Here is a 19,205-nt window from a genome sequence, read left to right on the forward strand (position 1 = left end):
GATATCCTTAAGCAGAAGTCCGCTTTTTCTCTCGCAGCCAAGGATCTGCCACGAGGAGCGGGCGAAATGTTGTGGTACCCACGACACATGCTCAGCGGTTCGGTAGCGTCGGACATCCACCAAAATCTCAAGGCTGTACTTGTACGTGGTATGCCGCGAATGCCACGAGGGGGATCATAACGGCAAGGGCTTTGTGGCAAACTCTGCCTTCCTTCAATGCTTTTTCTGATGGCAGAAAAGTCCTAAATCTCATTCGGTCGGGTGAGTCGTAAAATCGAATAAGCTTCTTAAGTGACGCTTCCATGACATGATGAGATGTCTCTCGTTCGCTCGTTCGTTGTGTGGTCGACCGCTGATCGTGGGCGCATTTTGACATGGTGTAGAGCGGGTTACAACAGGGTGGGTCAGTCGTCAGCCTGGTACAGGTACTTTCATCCTTGGCTCGGCCGTTCTCTCGCCTGCGCCGAGAAGGGTCAGTGATGCCTCGACTGCGAGGCACCTGGTCTGACTTGAGCTGCGAAAACGGTACGTTGCGTATTTCTTGCTCGGCCGAAGCTCGGCAACGGCGGGTGATTAGTGTCAATCATGTCTGCCTGCCCACGTAAACCGCCTCTCGAATTGAACGCGAGGTCGTCCATCACGAGGTTGTGCGGAGGCAACTGTGTCACGAATTGTTATGTTCGTCAGAGAACGCGGTGGTCCAGGCTGGCCATAGCTTCAAAAGGGCCACATCTTCCATCGCAGCCTTCTAGAATAGAAATAATGGAGTCGACTGATCCCGCAAAAGGGTTCGATGGAGTGTTGGCCCCCCCCCTCCCCTCCCAATTGCAGGTACACCCGTTGGACCATCATCGTCCCACAACAGTTGGCGTTAACAGGAGGGTCTCCCGTCAAAAACGCATCGACCCCTCCTTGCCCTCGCACTGCCGTTCGAAGCCCTGCAGTGGTTCGGCGCCACCAGACCAGGATGTCGGCGGCTGTCGGTGGGGGTAGCACCCGCAAACGGATTCACAGTTCGTGACGCGGAAACGCGTTTAGTTTCGCTGGCCTGGTACAAGTATTCGCGAAGTGTTGTGTGGATGAGATATCGGCGTTGTTAGCGAAGCAGCCTGAACGGCGTCCCTGCGTGTAGTCAGAATGCAAATGTCGTGAGCATCATTCATACTGGACTGCGTCTTGAAGAGACTCGTGCTACATACATGTACAGAGTGCCCGACTTCGATCGATCCAGCGCGCGTTCGTGGGGGGCATTTCTTGGGGGCCTGCTCCTCACCAGGGACCATCCGCAAGCCCCTGACCAACATATCCTGTCACGCTGGCAGCAAGGTTCCCTGTGAGGTAGCATCAGACCAGATGCAACCATCAAACCTGTTGAACACGCGCACCCAGTCCCTTCCCCTCCAATTTGCCAGCCACTGCTTAATATTCAGATGGTAGGCACGCGTGTCGCGGTCAGCAAGACGGAAGTGCGGGAAGACGGCAAAGCGGCGCTATTGGACACGAGTGAGCTCGAGAATATATCGGAAGCAAGGTACCGTGTTTTGCTTGACTCGGTTTGGCCGCGCTTGATTGCCCGATCAACTCGCGTTCCTGCCAAAGGTACTGTCGTGCCAGTGCGTAATGCTGTGCATACCAATTACGACACCCATGGCATTCAAGCTCTTACTTGCTTCATCTTGTCGAGGGTTTCGGTGGATTATTCCCTTCTTTGCTACATGGTGCTTGCAAAGCAGGAGCTCGTCAAATCGTTGGTTTAGGCTTCGACTGCATTGATCTCCGACGGTGCATTGTGTTACGTCGCGTAGCCTCAAGGCATTGAGCACTATGTGTCGCCCATGTTTTGTACCTCTGCGCCATTGCGGTGTGGGAGGGTGGGCGAACGAACGAATGAGCACGGCCACGACCAGGATTCGTTGGATGGCTAGGATATCCTGGCTTGTGCTCCTGCAAAGAATCCCGATGGATGGGCCCAGGGACTTTGGAGGAGGTGAGTGTTCATTGACCTGCTTTGATATTCGGAAGAGAGCACATGTCATGTTTGAGTGCTGCCAGGATGACGTATTCGAAACGTTGGTCTTGCAGCCATCCCGTTACGCTTTTAGGAAATAGATGCTCTTCCTGACTGCGCTCTCCAAGATCGAGCACGCCGGGCTTCAGTCAATTTGACCAAGGTTTCTCCTGCTGTATGTGTACAGGGGAGTGTGCATTGCGCGGTCATCCTCGATTCGTGGGGTTTCCTCTAAGCAGCAGCCTTCACACCTCAAAAAGTACTCACACTCTGTACACTAGCACGATCGTGGAAAACGATGAAGATTCCTTAACCGAATGGCCTGTACCGATCCTAGAGTCTCGTGAGACTGTAGTAATCAACATGACAGTTGCGCTGAGGGGTGAGGCAGTAGACATATGCCATTACATTGCTGGGCAAAAGGATCTGGACGCTCTGCGCCTGATGGTCTGCCATTGAAATTGTGATTTCCGAAAGCCGTATTTACGGGGTCAGTGCCGGGCGTCGGGGAGCCGGTGAGGTTCATGTCCGACAGGTGGGTCTTTGAAGCCGGAGGGGATGGTGAGGCCGTTTCTCGCACACAGCGGGCTCTTGGCGTGGGTTTGATTCCGCGATGGTGTGCTGGGTGTCGCTGCCATGAGGACCCGACCAACGTGAACTTGCATGGAATCTCTCTGCATGCTTGATTGAACTTGTAGGATTTCGCCAGTTCACGTGATGGCACCACCCTGGCCTATACTCTCAACTGACAGTGTGTACGACCTGGCCAGAATACGTGAACGTTTTGGGGCCATGACAGGCGTAGGTGCAGGCCCTGACACAAGTATCGATCGGAGCGGGCGAGACACGCTGACAGCTGACAGGCAAATCTAATCAACCGGCGGTGTGGGATGGCACGCTGAATCATGTGGCTGGCGGATTCTGTGTCATTATGTTGTGATGTCGCGTCGTCAGATCCAACAAGAAACTGGGCACGTCGGATGAAAGGACAAACATCGCCCGCGGTGCGAGCATGCAGGCTGGGAATGTCATTTATCGAACTCATGATTCAATGAGGGGTGGCAGAGCTTGGTTCTTGGACAAGTGGGTGGCCGCATCTGATGGGTTAATGATGCAGAAGCCTCGGCGACTGACCACCTCGAGATGGTTCAGGGGTCCATCCATGTCGGGCTTTCAATGGCCGACGCGGAACGAACACCGGGTGTGCTTGGTTGGCCTTGGTTGGCCACGACAATTGGGCAGGCGAGGTTGGTGTGAAGAGAGGAGTGGTGGGATGCGTCCTGAGAGGACTTGTCCTTTGGCTGGTACGGCAAATACCGACGGTTTGTTGTCGCCAGCTTGACCTGTACATGACTGTTGTGTTCCATTGGGAGCCGGTGCCGGACCCCGACCAGCCTGTCGAAATGGTACGTTCGGGCTTGGGCCTACGTGCAGCTAGCTACGAGACGTGGTGTACTTGGAAAGTCCATTCACCTTGACATGCTCTTGTCGATGTGATACGTCTATCTTTGCTGCTGGGGGTGTCGACATGGGCGTCGTCACAAATGATGAAGGCGACGGTATCTCGGGCGAGACCCAGCTCGCGACTTTTGTTTTCCGTGCATATCCAGTCGCGCTGTTTGCTGGACGAGTACGGGGATTGTGATTCATTTATGATGACGAATCGGTTGCTCTGTCGGGATGGTTCACGGGTGGCCACCTTGGTCGCCCACTCACCAATGCATCTCGATCAGAGTTCAAGTCTGGCATGCGCTGAAGTTCACTTTCTGCCGCAAACGGGCAGGGAGCGTGTCTAGGTAATGAAAGAGCCTCTTGTACTGACCTACCTACACAGGTATTATAATGCCTGCCTGGCCTCGCTTTGTCTGGCCTCGCACCTGCCTGCCTCGGAAAACGGGAGGGGGGAGGGAGTGACAGCAAAAGAAAGCAAAAACCCGGCGGCGCTAGACCGTACCGCGGTACGTGCTCATAGCACTGCATCCTCGCACTGACTCAGGTATTGGGTACTCGGAATGTGAAGTTGGTGATTGCTTTACTTCTTTGGGGTTAAGTGATCCATACCTGTTTCCTATCTTGTCCTGGTCAGTGTCTGCCTGCCGTTGAGTTGACCTTGTGTGAGCCTGCCTGCCCGTCCATCTCGTCTACCGACCAAGTACCTGTTGCGCCCCCCCGTCTCCCTTCCCTGGCGCACGTACCCACCTTTCCCTGCCCACTCTTTTTTGTCAACAGGCCCCCAGAGCTTGCCGTCGTCTTCCCCAAACAACCTCATCAGCTTCAAACACGCTCGTTGACTAAGACAGCTACATGCGCGCATCCAGAGAGGTTCGTGGACGTGAACTCCATCAGCAGGGGCAATTTGACTCGTGCCTGTTCGATTAGCCACAAAGGGCAGAGCATCGAAAGCGAATGAGAGAGGGGGAAAAAAAGAACGGGCACCTCTCCGCCCTCCCATTTTCGACCAACCTACCCAACCACCATCTCCAAAAGCGACCATCACTAGGGCCCCCAGTACGAAAAAAAAAACTGACAAGGGACTCACACCCTCGCCAGAGACCAGCGTCATCAGCTCCACTCTGGACTGTGTGCGCGCGTGGCGTGGCTGCTCCGAAATTTGCATCCTTGTCGCCCCTCCAGAAGTACAGGTACATGGTACTTCATCTCGGTCCCTTTCCCCCTTGGACACGAAGGTGCGAGCCAGAAAAAAAATCCCACCCTCGTTCCGCCCGCTGCCCTGACGCAGAAGCCGCCCGTGTACCGGTGTTCCCACGCTCCCATAAGAAGCCCAGGTCTCCACTCCTCCCTCCTCCACTTCTGTAGTCCCAGTCAGTCCCCTTCCACCTCCACCGCATCATCAGAGAGAGAGAGAGAGTGAGTGAAAAAAATCTCTCGAAAGGACTTCAACACCACGGTCCTTTGAGAGCGCGTCGAATACACACACACGCACGCACACACGCTCACACCCATATCCCTGACATCGACTCCATTTTTTTCACCTCTTGCCATCCCACCCCCTCCCACCCCCTCCCTCGCTCCCAGCATCGCACTTTCTGCCCGTACCTGACAGGTCGCCGCAGAGAGAGAATAAGAAGGAATCCCGCCCCATCGACTCCACTCTTGACCCTCTCCAAAACCTCTTCCGAACGGGATCAACTGGATCCTCATCCCACAAAAGCTCCCACCGCAGAACTCACAAACATTCCCACGCGCCGACCTGCCCTTGCATCTTTCTTGCGGCTCCGTCGTTTCTCCTCTTTCCCTTCGGCTTCGATCTGGACTCGACTCGATTCCACTCGACGACGCGACTATTTTTGCCGAGTTGCTTGTTTTTTTTCTTCTTCTCCATCGGCACACAACCGAGATCAAAGAACCAAAAGGCAGATCTTGACTATTGTCTATTCCGCGCCGCCGCCGTACCACTTGGAGAGAGTCCCCCCCCTCTCCCCTCCCCGCGCACCCACGTTCGAAAACAGAACGCGTCTCTCTTCTCTAACCCTACCATACCCACTTTCCCGCCGGCAACGCAAAAAGTTGGAACCATGGACGCGTCGCAGTACTCGACCAATGGTATAAACTCGTCCGGTACAGGAAATGGAGGATCGTACCCATCTCCCCCACCTGCCGTCACGCCTCATCAACTCTCCCAGCACAACTCGCAGCAGAACTCTCCCATGCCCCATCACACTCTGCCGCCCCTTCAACCTCACCCCTCCGCCGCCATGAACCAGATGTACGGCAGCAACCCGCACACTCCGCGTACGCCCGCCACGCCGAACACGCCCACGTCCAACGCTGGCGGCAACACCAACGGCAACAGCATGGCCAGTTATCCCAACCAGGCCGCTCATGCCGGTCGCGGTGCTCCTTACCAGATGCAGGCCAACTATCCTCCTCCGCCTCAAGGCTACGCGACGAGCTCGGGCATGATGCCGCAGAGCACCATGGCGCACTCGCACCCTCAGCCCATCGCACCTGCCCCCATTGGCGGCCGAGTGCCCCCCAACCTGCGTCCCATGCCTCCTGGAGGCGTCATGCCGCAACCCGGTGTGCAGTCTCCCTACGGTCCTGGCGGTATGATGCAGCAGTCTCTGCCTGATGGCGACCAGCCCACTCACGTTGTCGGTTCGCAAGGTCGCCGCGGCATTCTGCCCAGCGCGCCCGGCCGTCCCACGGCGCCCCAAGCTGGCTCAGGAACTGCTAAGAGCACCGTCATCCCCCAGAAGGATGCCGATGGTAAATTCCCGTGCCCTCACTGCACCAAGACGTACCTTCACGCGAAGCACCTGAAGCGTCACCTCCTGCGTCGTAAGTGGACATCCCCCCCCCCCCCCCCCGCGAATCCCTCAATCGAGTGAGTCTCGACCTTGTTGAGTCCCCCATGCTGACATGGCGCGTCCAGACACGGGCGACCGCCCTTACATGTGTGTTCTGTGCCGCGATACGTTCTCCCGAAGCGACATTCTCAAGCGTCACTTCCAGAAGTGCTCTATCCGCCGCGGAAACCCCAGCGGTGCCACCCACTTGTCTCACCCCCAGGCCCACGTCAAGAAGAATGCCGCCGCCCAGCAGAAGGCGGCCGCTCTTGGCCAGGACAACGGAGACCTGAACCACCTCAATGGCATGAACAACATGTCGGCTGATGGCATCGTGCAGCCTTTCGGCATGATGCCCCAGGTGCCCGAGGGCATGGCCAACCTCGCCAACGACCAGAACCAGCTGTCCCGCGCCAGCAGTCTTAACAGGATGGAGAATGGCAACGGCCAGGACAGGCGCGGCATCCCTGGCATGCCCGGTAACCCCCGCGGAGGCAACTTCGAGCAGGGCTACGGTGGCGATGTCCAGAACCCGATGCAGCCTGGTCTCGGCCAGCAGCTGCCCAACTACAACATGCCTCCTGGCCAGAACGGCATGCCCATGTATGGCGGCAACAACCAGAACCAGCAGCCAGGCCTTGACTGGACTCAGATGTTCCCTCCCGGTGCGCAACCCAATCACCCATATGACAATCCCCCCCCTAATAATCGTCAGACGCAGATCGGAGTCAAACTAGAGCCTAATCCCGACGTTTCGAGAACAGAAGCCTTTCCTGGCGTGAAACCGACCGAAGCAACTTTCACGTCTTGGGGCTTACCGGCATCGGTCCCTGATCCCTTTTCCTACATATCCAACCAAATTCTCAATTTCTTCTATCCTGACGGCTCCTCCATTACCCACGAAAGCGCTGGCCTCAACCTGACCTTCTCTCCCGACAACATCAAGGATTTCTTGGAAAAGTACACACACTTTCACGTGCATTTTCCCATCCTCCACATCGCCACCTTCAATGTGGCTCACTCGTATACCGGCTTACTCGCAGGAATGTGCTGCATTGGCGCTTGCTATTCGGATCGCGTGTCTGCCGAGCACGTAAGGCAAATGATGGATTTCCTGCGGTCTGCTCTCATCCGTGACATTCAGTTCATGTCGGAAGCGTTCGGAATCCCCTACGCCGGCGCCGAGACGTACGAACGCACGGTCTTTGACAAGAGAGCGACCGAGGAGCTCCAGGCCGCCATGCTGATGCAGGTTGTCTTTCTGTGGCACGGCACACCGACGCAGCGTCAGACCGGCTTCCAGTCTTTTCCTGTCGTCCTGGATCGTGCTCGCAATCTTGGTTTGCTCCAGGTGTCCACAGGAGCGCCCCTCGTCAGTCCACTTCACCAGACCAACTCTTCTCCGCACAACTTTGATGTCTCCACTTTCAACTGGGACATGTGGGTTGCGCAAGAGAAGCGGATTCGCTTGATGCACATTATCTTTCTTTGTCATGCGGCATTGGAACTCTATTTCAACCTGGACTCGCAGCTGGACAGCTTCGACATGCAGATTCCTCTGCCATCAGATGATGCCGCCTGGGACTCCCGGACTAGTCGAGAATGCGAGGTTGCTCTTGGCCTTCACGGCCCACTCCTCGCACGAGAAAGCAACATGGATGGAACGCAGCGCAGTACCCAGCCAATCATGGCCCAGGTCTTGCGAACTCTGTTCCATAGTTCTTACCAGGTTCAACCGGGCAGCACCAATCTCTATGGCAAATTCATCCTGATCCACGGCATCTTGTCGTCAATGCGAAAAGTGCAGCTGACCGGCAATGCGTCTTTCCTCGTCAATTGCGGAACGCCTCCCTTGTCTGACTGGATGGTGGCGGACCGCTTCGATCCAAGCACCGTTTCGGGGCGTACTATACCTGTTGAGGGTGGTTGTCAAATGGCACCGGAAGTGCTCGCGCTGTTTCGCGTTGCTCTGGACAAGTTCAAGTCGAATTGGGACGCTGACATGGTCACTCAATTTCCGCCCAACCTTGGCCCAGGCAGCGCGAGACGATATGGGTTCTCGCGGGATGGCGTCCATTTTTATTGGATGGCCAAGTTTCTGCTGAAGCACACGCAGCCCGCGCACCTTCAGCAGGCGCCTGATTCCCGGTTTACGAACGTCATCAAGCTATTAAAGTCTGTCAGGGCTTGGGTCATGTCAGATGGAGCCTCGCGAGGCGAAGAATTGGGTTCGGTCGGCGATATTGACAAGGATTTTGGGGCCATGGATTTGACGCTCGACATGGCCGGTCTTTTTAAGCCCGTGCCAGAGGTCGTGGCCACTCCAGGGATACCTTCTGTTCAAACAAACATCGGCGGCATCGGCGGAGGTATGATTTGACAATGGGCAGCTTTGTCCATTTCACTGCATTGTTCGGCGGCGTTTTGTCTTCTTTTTCTGTTTTCCTATTCCTTTTTCTTTTCCTTTTCCCCTCTTCCCATCTCATGCTCCTGTTCTGTGCCGTTCACGCGCCACCACGGGTTGTCACGGCCCGAATTGACACGACTCGCGGGCCGTCGTACACAGTACTCAGCGATCTGAGTTGTTTTGCATCAGAAGCCCGGGAACGCGGTGGTTTGGTCCTGCTATGCATTTTTCTCCGAGGGCGGTACCACGCAATGATAGAAGGGGAGTGGAGTTGGCACCGCATTAGACTTCTTGCAGATAGAAACTGGGGAGGCTCTTTGGGCGGCCGCAACGGTAGCTCGGGAGATTGTCACGATACTCGGGGGCCTTCCCTGATTACGAAACTTGGGCGCAGGTATGCGCAGAGCAACGGAACTCGGCTGGTGCGGTCTGGTGTCAGATGGTCATTGTCATACGTCTGAAGCAGCAGACACGGTGAGGGAGGCATGATTGTTTTTCTGATTCTTGTTATTCGGTTCACTTGTTACGCGCGCATGAGAAAAACACGTCAGAAAAGGGGAAGGGGCAGAATTTGACCAGTTGCGGGCCGCATTCAGAATGCAGGACAGCAGGCATCCAGGCGGCATAGATTATGTTGTAGATGTTAGAACCACGACGAGGAGCATCCAACTCGCGTTAACTATGATCATCCCCAACATCCGAGTACCCTTGGCGTGAGTGTGATGAAGGAACATGTATGTATTGTATCAGAGGCCGCCAAAATGAGAACCCCCGGGCCCCAGATATATTTGCGGCCAGCGCCTGCTCACTCAGTGTCCTTCACGCCTGTCGACGACCGTCACACGCGGCACGTAGCGATCGACGACGGCCTTGTCCTCGGCAGGGGCCTTGTACGTCTCCTCTGCGCGGTCGGCAAGGTAGTGGCCCGCAAGGCCCCAGCCGATGATGCCAATGCCCACGCCGATGCGCGTCCTTGCAGAGAGATTCCTGAACGTCCTGCCAGCATCGTCAGCCGACGTGCCTAGAGAGGAAGGGGATTCACGACGGGCGAGGAGGGGCCTACTGGAACATCGCAACGTCAGGGGGGGGTGTTCTGCTGAACGGCGCCTACGCGCACGAACGAATGGACGGGGCGAGGTGCTCTCGAGGTCCTTGGCCCTGGCGGCACAAGGTCGGGCTGACGTCGGGCGCGTGGGCGATGGAGAGGGATTGAGAGATGCTGTGAGGCCGAGAACTGAATGGCGCGGGAGAGATGGAAGTTTGAAAAGTAACCATGTCCTTCAAAATTGGGGAAGACTGACTGCCTGCCTCTGTGTGTATGTGTGTGTGTGCCTAAGATTCCGGGCCAGACTCCACTTTGATCATATGCCGCCTCTGGCGCGAGCACGCTGTCCACGACTCCGACCACCAAAGTTCAAGATTAAGGCTGGTTGGGATCAGCGCTGCACGATCACGATGCCTGGCGAACAGTCGAAAGACTCCTGTCACTCATCCAACGTCCGTCCGCCGAGGGGATTGCTAACAGTCACGGGGGGAGAGAACGCAACGCTCTGTGCGACGCTGGCGCTGCGGATTGGCTTCTGGATACAGCAGCGTCAATGCCTCTGACGCGCTCCATGTTTCTCTTGATGGCATTCTCATCATGGCACATGGGCACACATATGGCACAAATGACCCTTCGTAGGAGATACCCGGGCTAAAACCAAAACAAATTCATCGCATAACCATGAAGCATGATCTGTCTCCATGAGTTGCTGCTGTTGTCTTCACTTGTGTCTTGGGCATCATCACCGCTCCATCACGGGCCATGACGATACGCACCATCTATGCAAGTTAGGTATCATTAGCAAAAAAAAAAAAGGAAACGGACATTGAAAACAACAAAAGCAAAGCATTCAACGCCCGGAGGCGTCGTCTCGGATAACCCCCTCCATTTTTCATCCCCTGAACTCCTCAGAAGCAACCCGAATAAAACCCAAGCCTGCCCCCGGCGGTCTCCTTCCGTTTCCCTATCCGTCGCTTTACTGGAGCATCGAGTGGGTGCGGATGCCCTTGGGGCCCATTTCGCTGCGGACAGGTTAGTTCAACTGAGGGCAAGAGGAAGCATGAGGGAGACAGAAGAGAGACGGTGGGAGAACACTTACTTGTACTCGATACGATTCAGGCTCATCATGCGCTGGGCGTCGAGGCTGGCCATGTCCAGGTTGTGGACGGTGAAGGCGAGCCGACCGGCCACCAGGCAGCCGAGGAACATGGCATCCTCGAAGCCGTGCTTGGTCCACTGCGTCAGGTAGCTGGGCATGGGTGCCAGCTTGATGCTCGTGGGCGTCTGGCTGTGGAAGTGGTACGAGTGGCCGCCCGAGGTGCTGTTGGGATCGCCGGCGGCACTGCCAGGGGCACCCGGAGTCGAAGGTCCACCAGGCGGGAGGCCGAACGAGGAGGCGGTGGTAGCAGCCTGCAGCAGGGGGTTGACGCCGGACGACGTGGTGCCGGAGGGGCCGAGCTGATGAGGAGCACCTGTGAAGGACCCGGTGGGGGTCTGCGATCCGGTACCGGTAGGCGTGGCCATGTTGGAGGGAAGCTCCGAGGTGAACATGGTGGCAGTGCTGGGCGAGACGAGGTGACGGGCCAGCAGGGTCTGGTAAATATTCTCGCGGAGGCCGCGCAGACGGGCGCCGCCTCCAACAATGACAATGTTGTCCCAGCAGGCGGGGCGCATGTACATTTCGTAGACACTCTCCTGAATGGTGCGGTAGATCGTGCCGACGATGCGGTCAACCTCGTCGCGGTTAACGAAGAGGAAACGCTCAAGGCCGACCTCAATATCGCGACGGACGCGTTTGTTCACAGGCTGCGCGTTCAGGGCCACCGTAGTGTCGGCCTCAGGAATCTCGGGGGCCACAGCAGCGACGGACTCGGGAGCCGGCGGGGCAGAGGCCGCTTCAGCCTTGACCCCAACGCCGTCGGCGTCCGTCTTGGACTCGGCCGTCTCAGACGTGGGCTCAGAGGGCTTGGCTTCATCGGCGGAAACGGGCGCGGCGGCGCTGTCGGTCTTGGGCTCGTCAGTCATGTCGACGTCTTTGTCGTTACCATTGCTGTTGCCGTCAACGGGAGCATTGGTTTCTTTGGATGCACCGTTGGGCTTTGGCTCCTGCTGGGGCTCCTCCTGGATGACCTCCTCGTAGTGGAAGATGTTGTGGGTTCGCTTCGAGTTTGGGAGCCGGGTCAGCCGGGCAGTTTCGGCCTCCTGAGCCTTTCCCTTCCGCCCTTTGCCGGGTCCGGTGGTGGTCTTTTCCTTTTCCTTCTTGGCGAGGAACTCGCGAGTCTGGCCGCTGGTGACGATGCTAGTAATATCGAGAACGCCGTCATTATCGCCGGTCGTGGTGGTGGCAGCAGCAGCATCATCATCAACGCCACCCTCGACGACGGGCTTGGAGGGATCAATCTTGGGGCCGTCGGGTATGGCTGCCGCAGCGGCATCACCAACGACAGCAGTTGCAGCGACGCCAGCCGTAGAGGCGGTAGGAAGATCCATACGTGCTTCAGCCTCGGGGTTGTAGGGAAGAGCTTCGGCGATGGGACTCTTCTTCAGCTGCTCAGCCATGTCGTACGTGAAGCCCTTGTCCTTGAGCAAACTTTCAAGCTTGCGGGTGAAGACCTCGCCGCCAGCAATGATCCGTTCGGGGTTGAAGTTGCCCAGCATTCGGTGAGCAACTACGCGACCCTCGTAGATGCAGGACACATCGACCTTTTCGAAGCCAATGTCGACAACGGTAGCATTGGTCCATCTAACACCATAGGTTGTTGCGAGGCCACTGTGGATCATGCAGAGAGCGGGCGTGCGCGTATTCTCGAAAATATAGCGGGCAATCATCTCGGTATGGGGGCGAGCCCACTGAGGGGACACCATGAGAACAATCGGGGTGTTATGGTACGTGGTCGTCAGCAGACCGTGAACATGGTCGAGGAAGGCGAGGAAGGCATTCATGTTAACAATGCGACCAGCTGCCGGGTTCGGCGTGTCAGCACATTGTGTCTTTCGTTCCTCGGCGGGCTCGAGCCAGAGAGGGCAGGCAGGCGCGCGCGCTGGAAGCCAGGCAGGAGCGGCGCGCCGCGATGCGCAAGGCGAGGCGAATGGACGGATAGATAGACTTACCAACAATGGGATAAACAGCGCCCTCGTCAGAATCCGTGTCCTCGACCCACTCGTACTCATCTTCGGCCCCAGAGGCAGGCGCGTTGTCGGTACGGGACTTCCTGCGCTTGTAGGTGTGGTAAGGACGCCACTCGTCGCTGTCGCTGTCCTTGAACATGCGCGTGGGGATGCGATGCGCCGGAGGTGTGAGCTCGCCGCAGCCGAGCTGGGCCATGGTCGTGTGACTTCCGGGGCAGATGACGAGGATCTGGTCATCCCGGAACTTGCCCGTTTGACCCGACATGGTGACGGTCTTCTTCGCCGGGGTGGAAGGCGGCTTCTTGGGAGCGGGGGTGGTGGGCTGTGACGCCTGGCGCTTCTGCCGCTGCTTGTCTTGTGCCTTGTGGAGGCCTTGAGCTGTCTTGCTCTCCTGCTTGCTCTGACTCTTCTTCGTCTGCTTCTTCTCGGTCGAGGGAGTGCCGGGATAGGAAGCGGCAGGTGCTGTCGCAACAAGCGAGGGTGTATCGCGAACGGGGATTGGGGTGCCGAAAGAATCAGCCACGCAACTCTGCTCAGTGGGATCCGGGTATTGAAATCGACGATTGGACAAGCCAGGCTCGGCGATGTGGCGAGGGCCGAAGTGGTGAAGCTGCTGCTGGGCGTAGGAGCTTCGGTCGCGATCTTGTTCCTGATCCGGGTCCTGGTCCTGGTCTGCGAGGGGCGCCAGGAAGGTGTTGAAGTCGAAGCTGCTCCCTGACGCGTTCCTGCTGGGCATGGTCATTGGCGAATGGGATGGCGTTTTGGACGCTCGGACCAAGTTCACTGTGAGGCGCTACTGTGGCTTGTGAAGGTGCGAAAGTGTGGCGCTTCGTGATTTCGCTCACAAGAACCCTAGACAAAGGTGCGAAAGATAGGCATGGAGGAGAAGACAGAACGCAAAAGACGACTGCTATGCATATGGCTCTTTCTCTATGAGACTCTCTGTCTACACTCCAAGCGGTGATCACATGGCGCCCCCGAGGCCCCGTTGCCAGATCGCCGTGACGACAACGACAAGAACGACAACGACAGCGACCATGTGAACACTCACGCGGCGAAGTTCAATGAGCATGTCAACAGTGCCTCGTTGATACCTCGTTGACATGGTGGCATTGTCATATAAGACCTTCTTACATGGACCTAGGCCGGAGAAGGTCAGCTCCCGACTCACCACGCTCACCTCGTCCAGTCATTCAGCCATAAGAGCTCCCAAGTCAATTCTGGTTGAGGAAGAAATTATGTTAGGTAGATATCGTACTGCTCCTAAAGACTCTTTCAGTATCGTCTTCGTGGCTAATGTCCCAGCATTCCATTATCATAAGCCCGTGGCTTGCGACCCAAGATGTGAAATGCATGACGGCCCTGTCCTGGGCGTCTACCCCGCCACGTGCCGCCATCCTGGCAAAACTAATGCGTACGATAAGCTCAGGTTCTCTAGCCTGGCTGACATCGCCAATTCATCCGGATATGTGCCCTGGATACCAAGCCCAAAAACGCCTCATCAATGGCCCATTCGTACATGGGACATGCCAAACTCCTTCCTGCCCATATATGCAGAAGTATCCATATCCCACCACAGCACCAGCGAAACTGGGTACCGATGTGTTTCATCGAAGAAATGATGAGAAGAAAGAAAGAAAGAAAGAAAAAAAGAAAAGAAAAAGATTACATCATCATCCAGGTACACTGGCTGTGCTCATGCCACAGAAACCGGTCGGGGCGATACGGCTTGGGTCTCTGCCGCCTTCTCCGGTTTTGACTGTCGCCTAGGGTTCCTCACGGGTGGGAATAAAGCGTCGACCTCATCATCCGAGGGAAAGGCACCAGGCGCCGCAGGTTGAGGACTGAGGTCTTCCTTAGCCTCGTGGAATTCTTGTGAGGTCTTGGTGGACAACGGACTCTTGTCAACCTCGACGGCCTCATCGCCCTGCTCCCTGGATGGGGTCGCGGCTACAGGTTCGTCCACTGCCGGAGTTTCAAGGATGGAGGGAATCTCGCGGCCTTCGCTGCCTGCACAACCAGCGTCGTAGGATTGCCTCGGCGAGGTGGTGAAGTTGGAGTGCAGTGGGCTTGCGAGGTGGCTGACATCGCCTAGCTCGCTCTTGCTCGCTCGCGAAGCCCGCGCGGGACTTCTGGTGGGAAGGGGCGGGGGAATCCGCTTGGGAATCGTCACAAGGGAACCTTTGACCTGAATGGGAGACGCAATCATAGCTGTGCGGGCTGTCGGCTGCAGAGACGCCACTTCATAGATGATGGGCTCCTCTTCGTCCTCGCTCTCATCATCCTCATCGTCTGCGTCGTCGTCGTTCTCATCGTTCCCCATCTGGGACTCCATCTCCTCCTTCTCATAGATGCTCGACGCCTTGGTGGCTGCGTCATCGAGTGTGCTACCGTCTGTCCTCGATTGTCCATCGGTACTCGTGGCGCTGTCCGTCATGGGACAGCTCTCGATCGAGTGGCTGCCGCTAATCTTCCTGATCGGTGTAAGATCAATCTTGGTGTAGTCGATCTCATCAGGTTCCTTATGTGGGGTATCTTGGTTACCAGCCGCTGCATCCCGTCCATCCTCACTCTGGCTGTGAGTTGGTGTCGTGCTGGGGGTTTGGCCCAGATCAGTCTGTGTATGAGCATCAGACATCTTCGTTGTCTCTGTCCTTGTTGACATGTAGCTGCCCCTGTTGCTCTCAGTGGCGGATGCTTGTACACTCTGCCGGCTGAATTTCGAAAAGGCAGGGCTAGTCGGGCTGGGTGAATAATCGAACTGGCGGCTTCCTGGTCTGAGACGCGTGCCGGCCTCGCGGATTTCCAATCCTGCCATCTCCAGGGCAAGGATGCCGAATGGGTCTGGATCAGCGGCGTTGGGCATGCCGAATGCCGCGGTGGGCGATACGGGCGAATCGCGGGGTGTGGCAATCATGGCGTCACCAGGGGCCGGCTGGCTTGAGAGCTGGTTGATGATCGCGAGGTCTGCATCGATGCGGCCTTCGGCGGCCTTCAGAACCTCGGTCAGAGGTAGGGTTTCTTCCACCTGTCGCGCGACGTTGCCTGCAAGAATCTGCATAGGCGTCACTTCGCTCCCATAGAATCTCTCATTCTCATTGCCCCTCTCCCTCAGGATGCAGCCACTGAGGTCGACGGTCTGGGCTTGACCTCTGGCCTTGAGGTAGGTCAGAACGGTACCGTCAAAGTCTCGCCATCGCACGTCGTCGCCGGTCGACTCGAGTGAGACGAGAGGTCCGCGAGTGAGACCAATGTCTTCTCCAAGTGTAACATTTGGCCTTGTGATTAGCGATTCCAGGGCCGCCATGTTGTTGATGACAAGGACGCAGTCGTATATGTCGACTCCCATGATGAAGCTAAGGATGGGGGTGTGGAGTAAAATGCCCGAGGGCGGCGACCAGGTGCCGTCAGCCTTCCGCGCAATCAGGATGCCCGAGCCTCCCGAGCCAGTCATCCAAAGACCAGAGCGCATGCATGTGAAGATGGCAATACCAGCGGCATTTTGTATGATGCGCGTCGGGATCTTCTGGAACACCTGGATGGGGGTCTGCGGTTCGGCAGAGCTGGCGGAATTGGCGGAAGTGATGGAATGGTTGTCGTCCCGCAGAGGCGCGAGGTATCCGTCGGCTGGGAAACTTGTCAGCGAAGTTCAGTAGCGGCAGGCATGCCTCGCTTTGCCAGTGTATCACAACGTACAGCAGAAGGACTTGAGTATCCTCGCAGACCGATCACACTCATGATCGAGGGTGGCTGGCCAAAAGTCCTCGCGAGCGATCCGTGAAGTCGTTGACAAGCGCTGCAGGGGTTTGGGTCGTTTGTCGGATGAGCTGGACAGTCTCTCTATGGAAGCCTTGGTCGATGTGCTGGTATTGGATTTTCTCCGGTCCCCCCAAGAAGGCAACAAAGCAGACACGCGCTGCATGGTCTCAGCACTGCGGTCGCCCAGCCGGCGTCCAAACGATGCAGTCGATGTGTGGTTTTAGTCGGCAACACCAGCGTCGTCTCTGCAGGCAGAATCGCCAGGAGGGGAGAGGTTGAGAATGGGAGACGGCGGACGGCGAGTCCGAGGGAGGGTCAGGTTTGGGCCTTTGGGCTGGGCCTTTGCTTTAGGTCGAGAGACAATGGTAGGAAGAGATAGCGAGCCTGTCTCCTCCGCACCGACAGCGCAGCATAGCTCGGCAATGTCGAATATCTTGGCTGGACGACAGAGGCTGACTGCGGCACGGTACAGCAAAACTGGGGGAGGGGAGGGAGAAAAGGAAGCGAAGGAACAAAAGCAAAGAGTTGGGCCTGGGTCCTGGTTCTGGGGTAGATAGGTAGGCAGGTCAGTCTTCAGTGAGAGCGCTTGTGTCGATGAGCAGCAGCAACCGGCGGCGGGAACGGCGTCAATCCGAGCTGGCTTGAGTTGGGACTCCAGCTGACGGTCTGGTTTATTTGCTTGGCGAAGGGAAAGAGACTCGAAGATGTCGGGAAGAACCCGGCAGCAGTCCGTTGGTTGCGTGAGACGCGATGTGTAGGTGTAAGGTAAGGTAGGGTAAGTGGACGACGGATGGGGATGAACCAGGTGGACTTGCATGGCCTGGCAAGCCTGACGAAAGAAGCAGGGTCACCAGCGGATCCTTGGTTTTGTGCTGGTCATTCTTACTTTGGTCAACAAGACGCAATGACAGAGCAGCGCGGCGCAAACTTCGCAGACTAGCAGGCAGACGAGCCAGCAGACCTTGCAGGCAGCTGCAGCCCAGAGCTCCAGCGGTCCCAAGTCGGGGGCAGCAGGTCAGGGATCCATGCGTAGCAAGGTACGAAGAGCGGGGCCAAGGCGACAAGGGTGGGCGTGCAAGGGGGCGTGCAGGGGGCGGCGGCGAGCTTAGGCCTCGTTCAGGGCGCTTGGGGCGACACACATTTCTCGACAGCACCATCAGTCACTACACGTTTGGCACCCTGAGCGCCCTAGGACATCATATCCGGCAGCGGATTGGGGGGGAGGGGGGCAGAGGCCATACTGTAGCACCACCACCACACCTGCCGGGCCGGGGCCTGCAGCGTAGCGTGCTGGGCGTGGCTGCCTCTGTCGCAAGTGCAGGTACTGTCGGGACGGCAAGACAGGCCAAACAAGGTGGGGTTCGGGCTTGCCCCAGCCACTGAGGAGGACGACGACGACGTGATGTCTGTCGGCCGTCAAGTCTACAGTACACATGTACGTATCTAGGTAGGTACTCACACGCCCGTCAGAATGAAGCCAAACAAGCAAGCTTTCCCTCCTCTTCGCCAACGGGTATCCCCCCAAGCCCCCTCACCCCCAACCCAACCAACCCAGGGACTGCCGAGTGCACTGCCCTCCACGTGTGTCGACACGCCTAGTCCGCTGCCAGCCACGACAAGCGTTGGTCTTTGGCACCAGTTCCGTCTCCTCCGACCGAATCGGCTGTCCACTTGACCGATGGCGGCACACCAATTACCCACTCAAGGATGGGATGGTTGATTCGTGACAGGTTGGCCACGGCTTCGAAAAGTACAGAGAATTTTCATCTGAGCTCGCCGACAAAGAAACGACCAACAGGCCCAACCGACCCCGTCGCCGATCCGTGAGACAGGGTGATGTATGGAAGCAAGGAAAAGCATTCCCAATCTCCCATACAACGTTTCGACCCCAACTTGAGTCAAAGAGATCGAGGTCGACTTCAGCCTCAACTGGATTCCATTGGCAACCCACATTCTGGCGCAGATCACTAGCATGGGCGCCGAAACGGTTCCAGGCAAAGACCTTCCGCTGTCAAAGACCTGCCGGAACGCTGCGGTCATGTGACGGTCAGAAGGCAAGCAGCACGATATTTGTCAACGTTGCCGTCGAGATTTCCAATACTCTTTCCAGTGTGGGGACGAGCATGAAGGTGTGCCCCATGTGGCACATGTTTCTCGCGGTACCTGGCTAGCAGTCGTGTTTTCGTCACAGCCTGATGTCGTCGTCAAATCTTTTCCCCTCTGGTCCATCGGAGACCTGTGTTCCATATGCAATCGCCGGCCCGCAGCTGTGTGGTCAATTATTCCCCGACACTTCGGTCTTACCCACTCGTTCTTTTCGCTGATTGATGAGCGCCCCTGTGGAAAGGCAAATGGCGCAAGAGAAGCAATGCGCTAGTCGACCGGCCAGCCGAAGAGATTTACTGATCAACCCATCTTCGTTGTAAGATTATTGCTTTTCCTTTTATGGAAAGACCGGCAGACGAGCCGGCGCTGGTGGCCTTGTACTGGCATGCTTCCGACGCCGTCAGCCATTGTCTTGCCTCTTTTCGACCTGGCCTCGCTGCA

General features: G+C 57.0%; 4 protein-coding genes across 4 annotated transcripts; 1 reads left to right on the plus strand and 3 right to left on the minus strand.

The window, feature by feature from the left end:
* Positions 1–5,544: 5,544 nt before the first annotated feature.
* Positions 5,545–8,698, plus strand: D7B24_008437 (uncharacterized protein; the record flags this gene model as incomplete). Its single annotated transcript, XM_028642524.1, has 2 exons — positions 5,545–6,310; positions 6,405–8,698. The coding sequence occupies 2 exons, from the start codon at positions 5,545–5,547 to the stop codon at positions 8,696–8,698; spliced, it is 3,060 nt and encodes a 1,019-aa protein (XP_028493639.1).
* An 836-nt stretch (positions 8,699–9,534) lies between these two features.
* On the minus strand, positions 9,535–10,000 carry D7B24_008438 (uncharacterized protein; the record flags this gene model as incomplete). Its single annotated transcript, XM_028642525.1, has 2 exons — positions 9,535–9,787; positions 9,837–10,000. The coding sequence occupies 2 exons, from the start codon at positions 9,998–10,000 to the stop codon at positions 9,535–9,537; spliced, it is 417 nt and encodes a 138-aa protein (XP_028493640.1).
* Positions 10,001–10,746: 746 nt separating this feature from the next.
* On the minus strand, positions 10,747–14,004 carry ARP9 (Actin-like protein arp9 (SWI/SNF complex component arp9); the record flags this gene model as incomplete). Its single annotated transcript, XM_028642526.1, has 4 exons — positions 10,747–10,792; positions 10,870–12,730; positions 12,882–13,692; positions 13,951–14,004. 4 exons carry the CDS (start codon positions 14,002–14,004, stop codon positions 10,747–10,749), a joined length of 2,772 nt encoding a protein of 923 aa, XP_028493641.1.
* Positions 14,005–14,595: 591 nt separating this feature from the next.
* D7B24_008440 (uncharacterized protein) lies at positions 14,596–16,821 on the minus strand (the record flags this gene model as incomplete). The annotated part of the gene is made up of 2 exons (XM_028642527.1): positions 14,596–16,526; positions 16,596–16,821. 2 exons carry the CDS (start codon positions 16,819–16,821, stop codon positions 14,596–14,598), a joined length of 2,157 nt encoding a protein of 718 aa, XP_028493642.1.
* Between the last annotated feature and the right edge of the window lie 2,384 nt (positions 16,822–19,205).

The sequence above is a fragment of the Verticillium nonalfalfae genome, assembly GCF_003724135.2.
Source record: "Verticillium nonalfalfae strain VnAa140/NRRL 66861 chromosome Unknown scaffold_76, whole genome shotgun sequence".
NCBI lineage: Eukaryota > Fungi > Ascomycota > Sordariomycetes > Glomerellales > Plectosphaerellaceae > Verticillium > Verticillium nonalfalfae.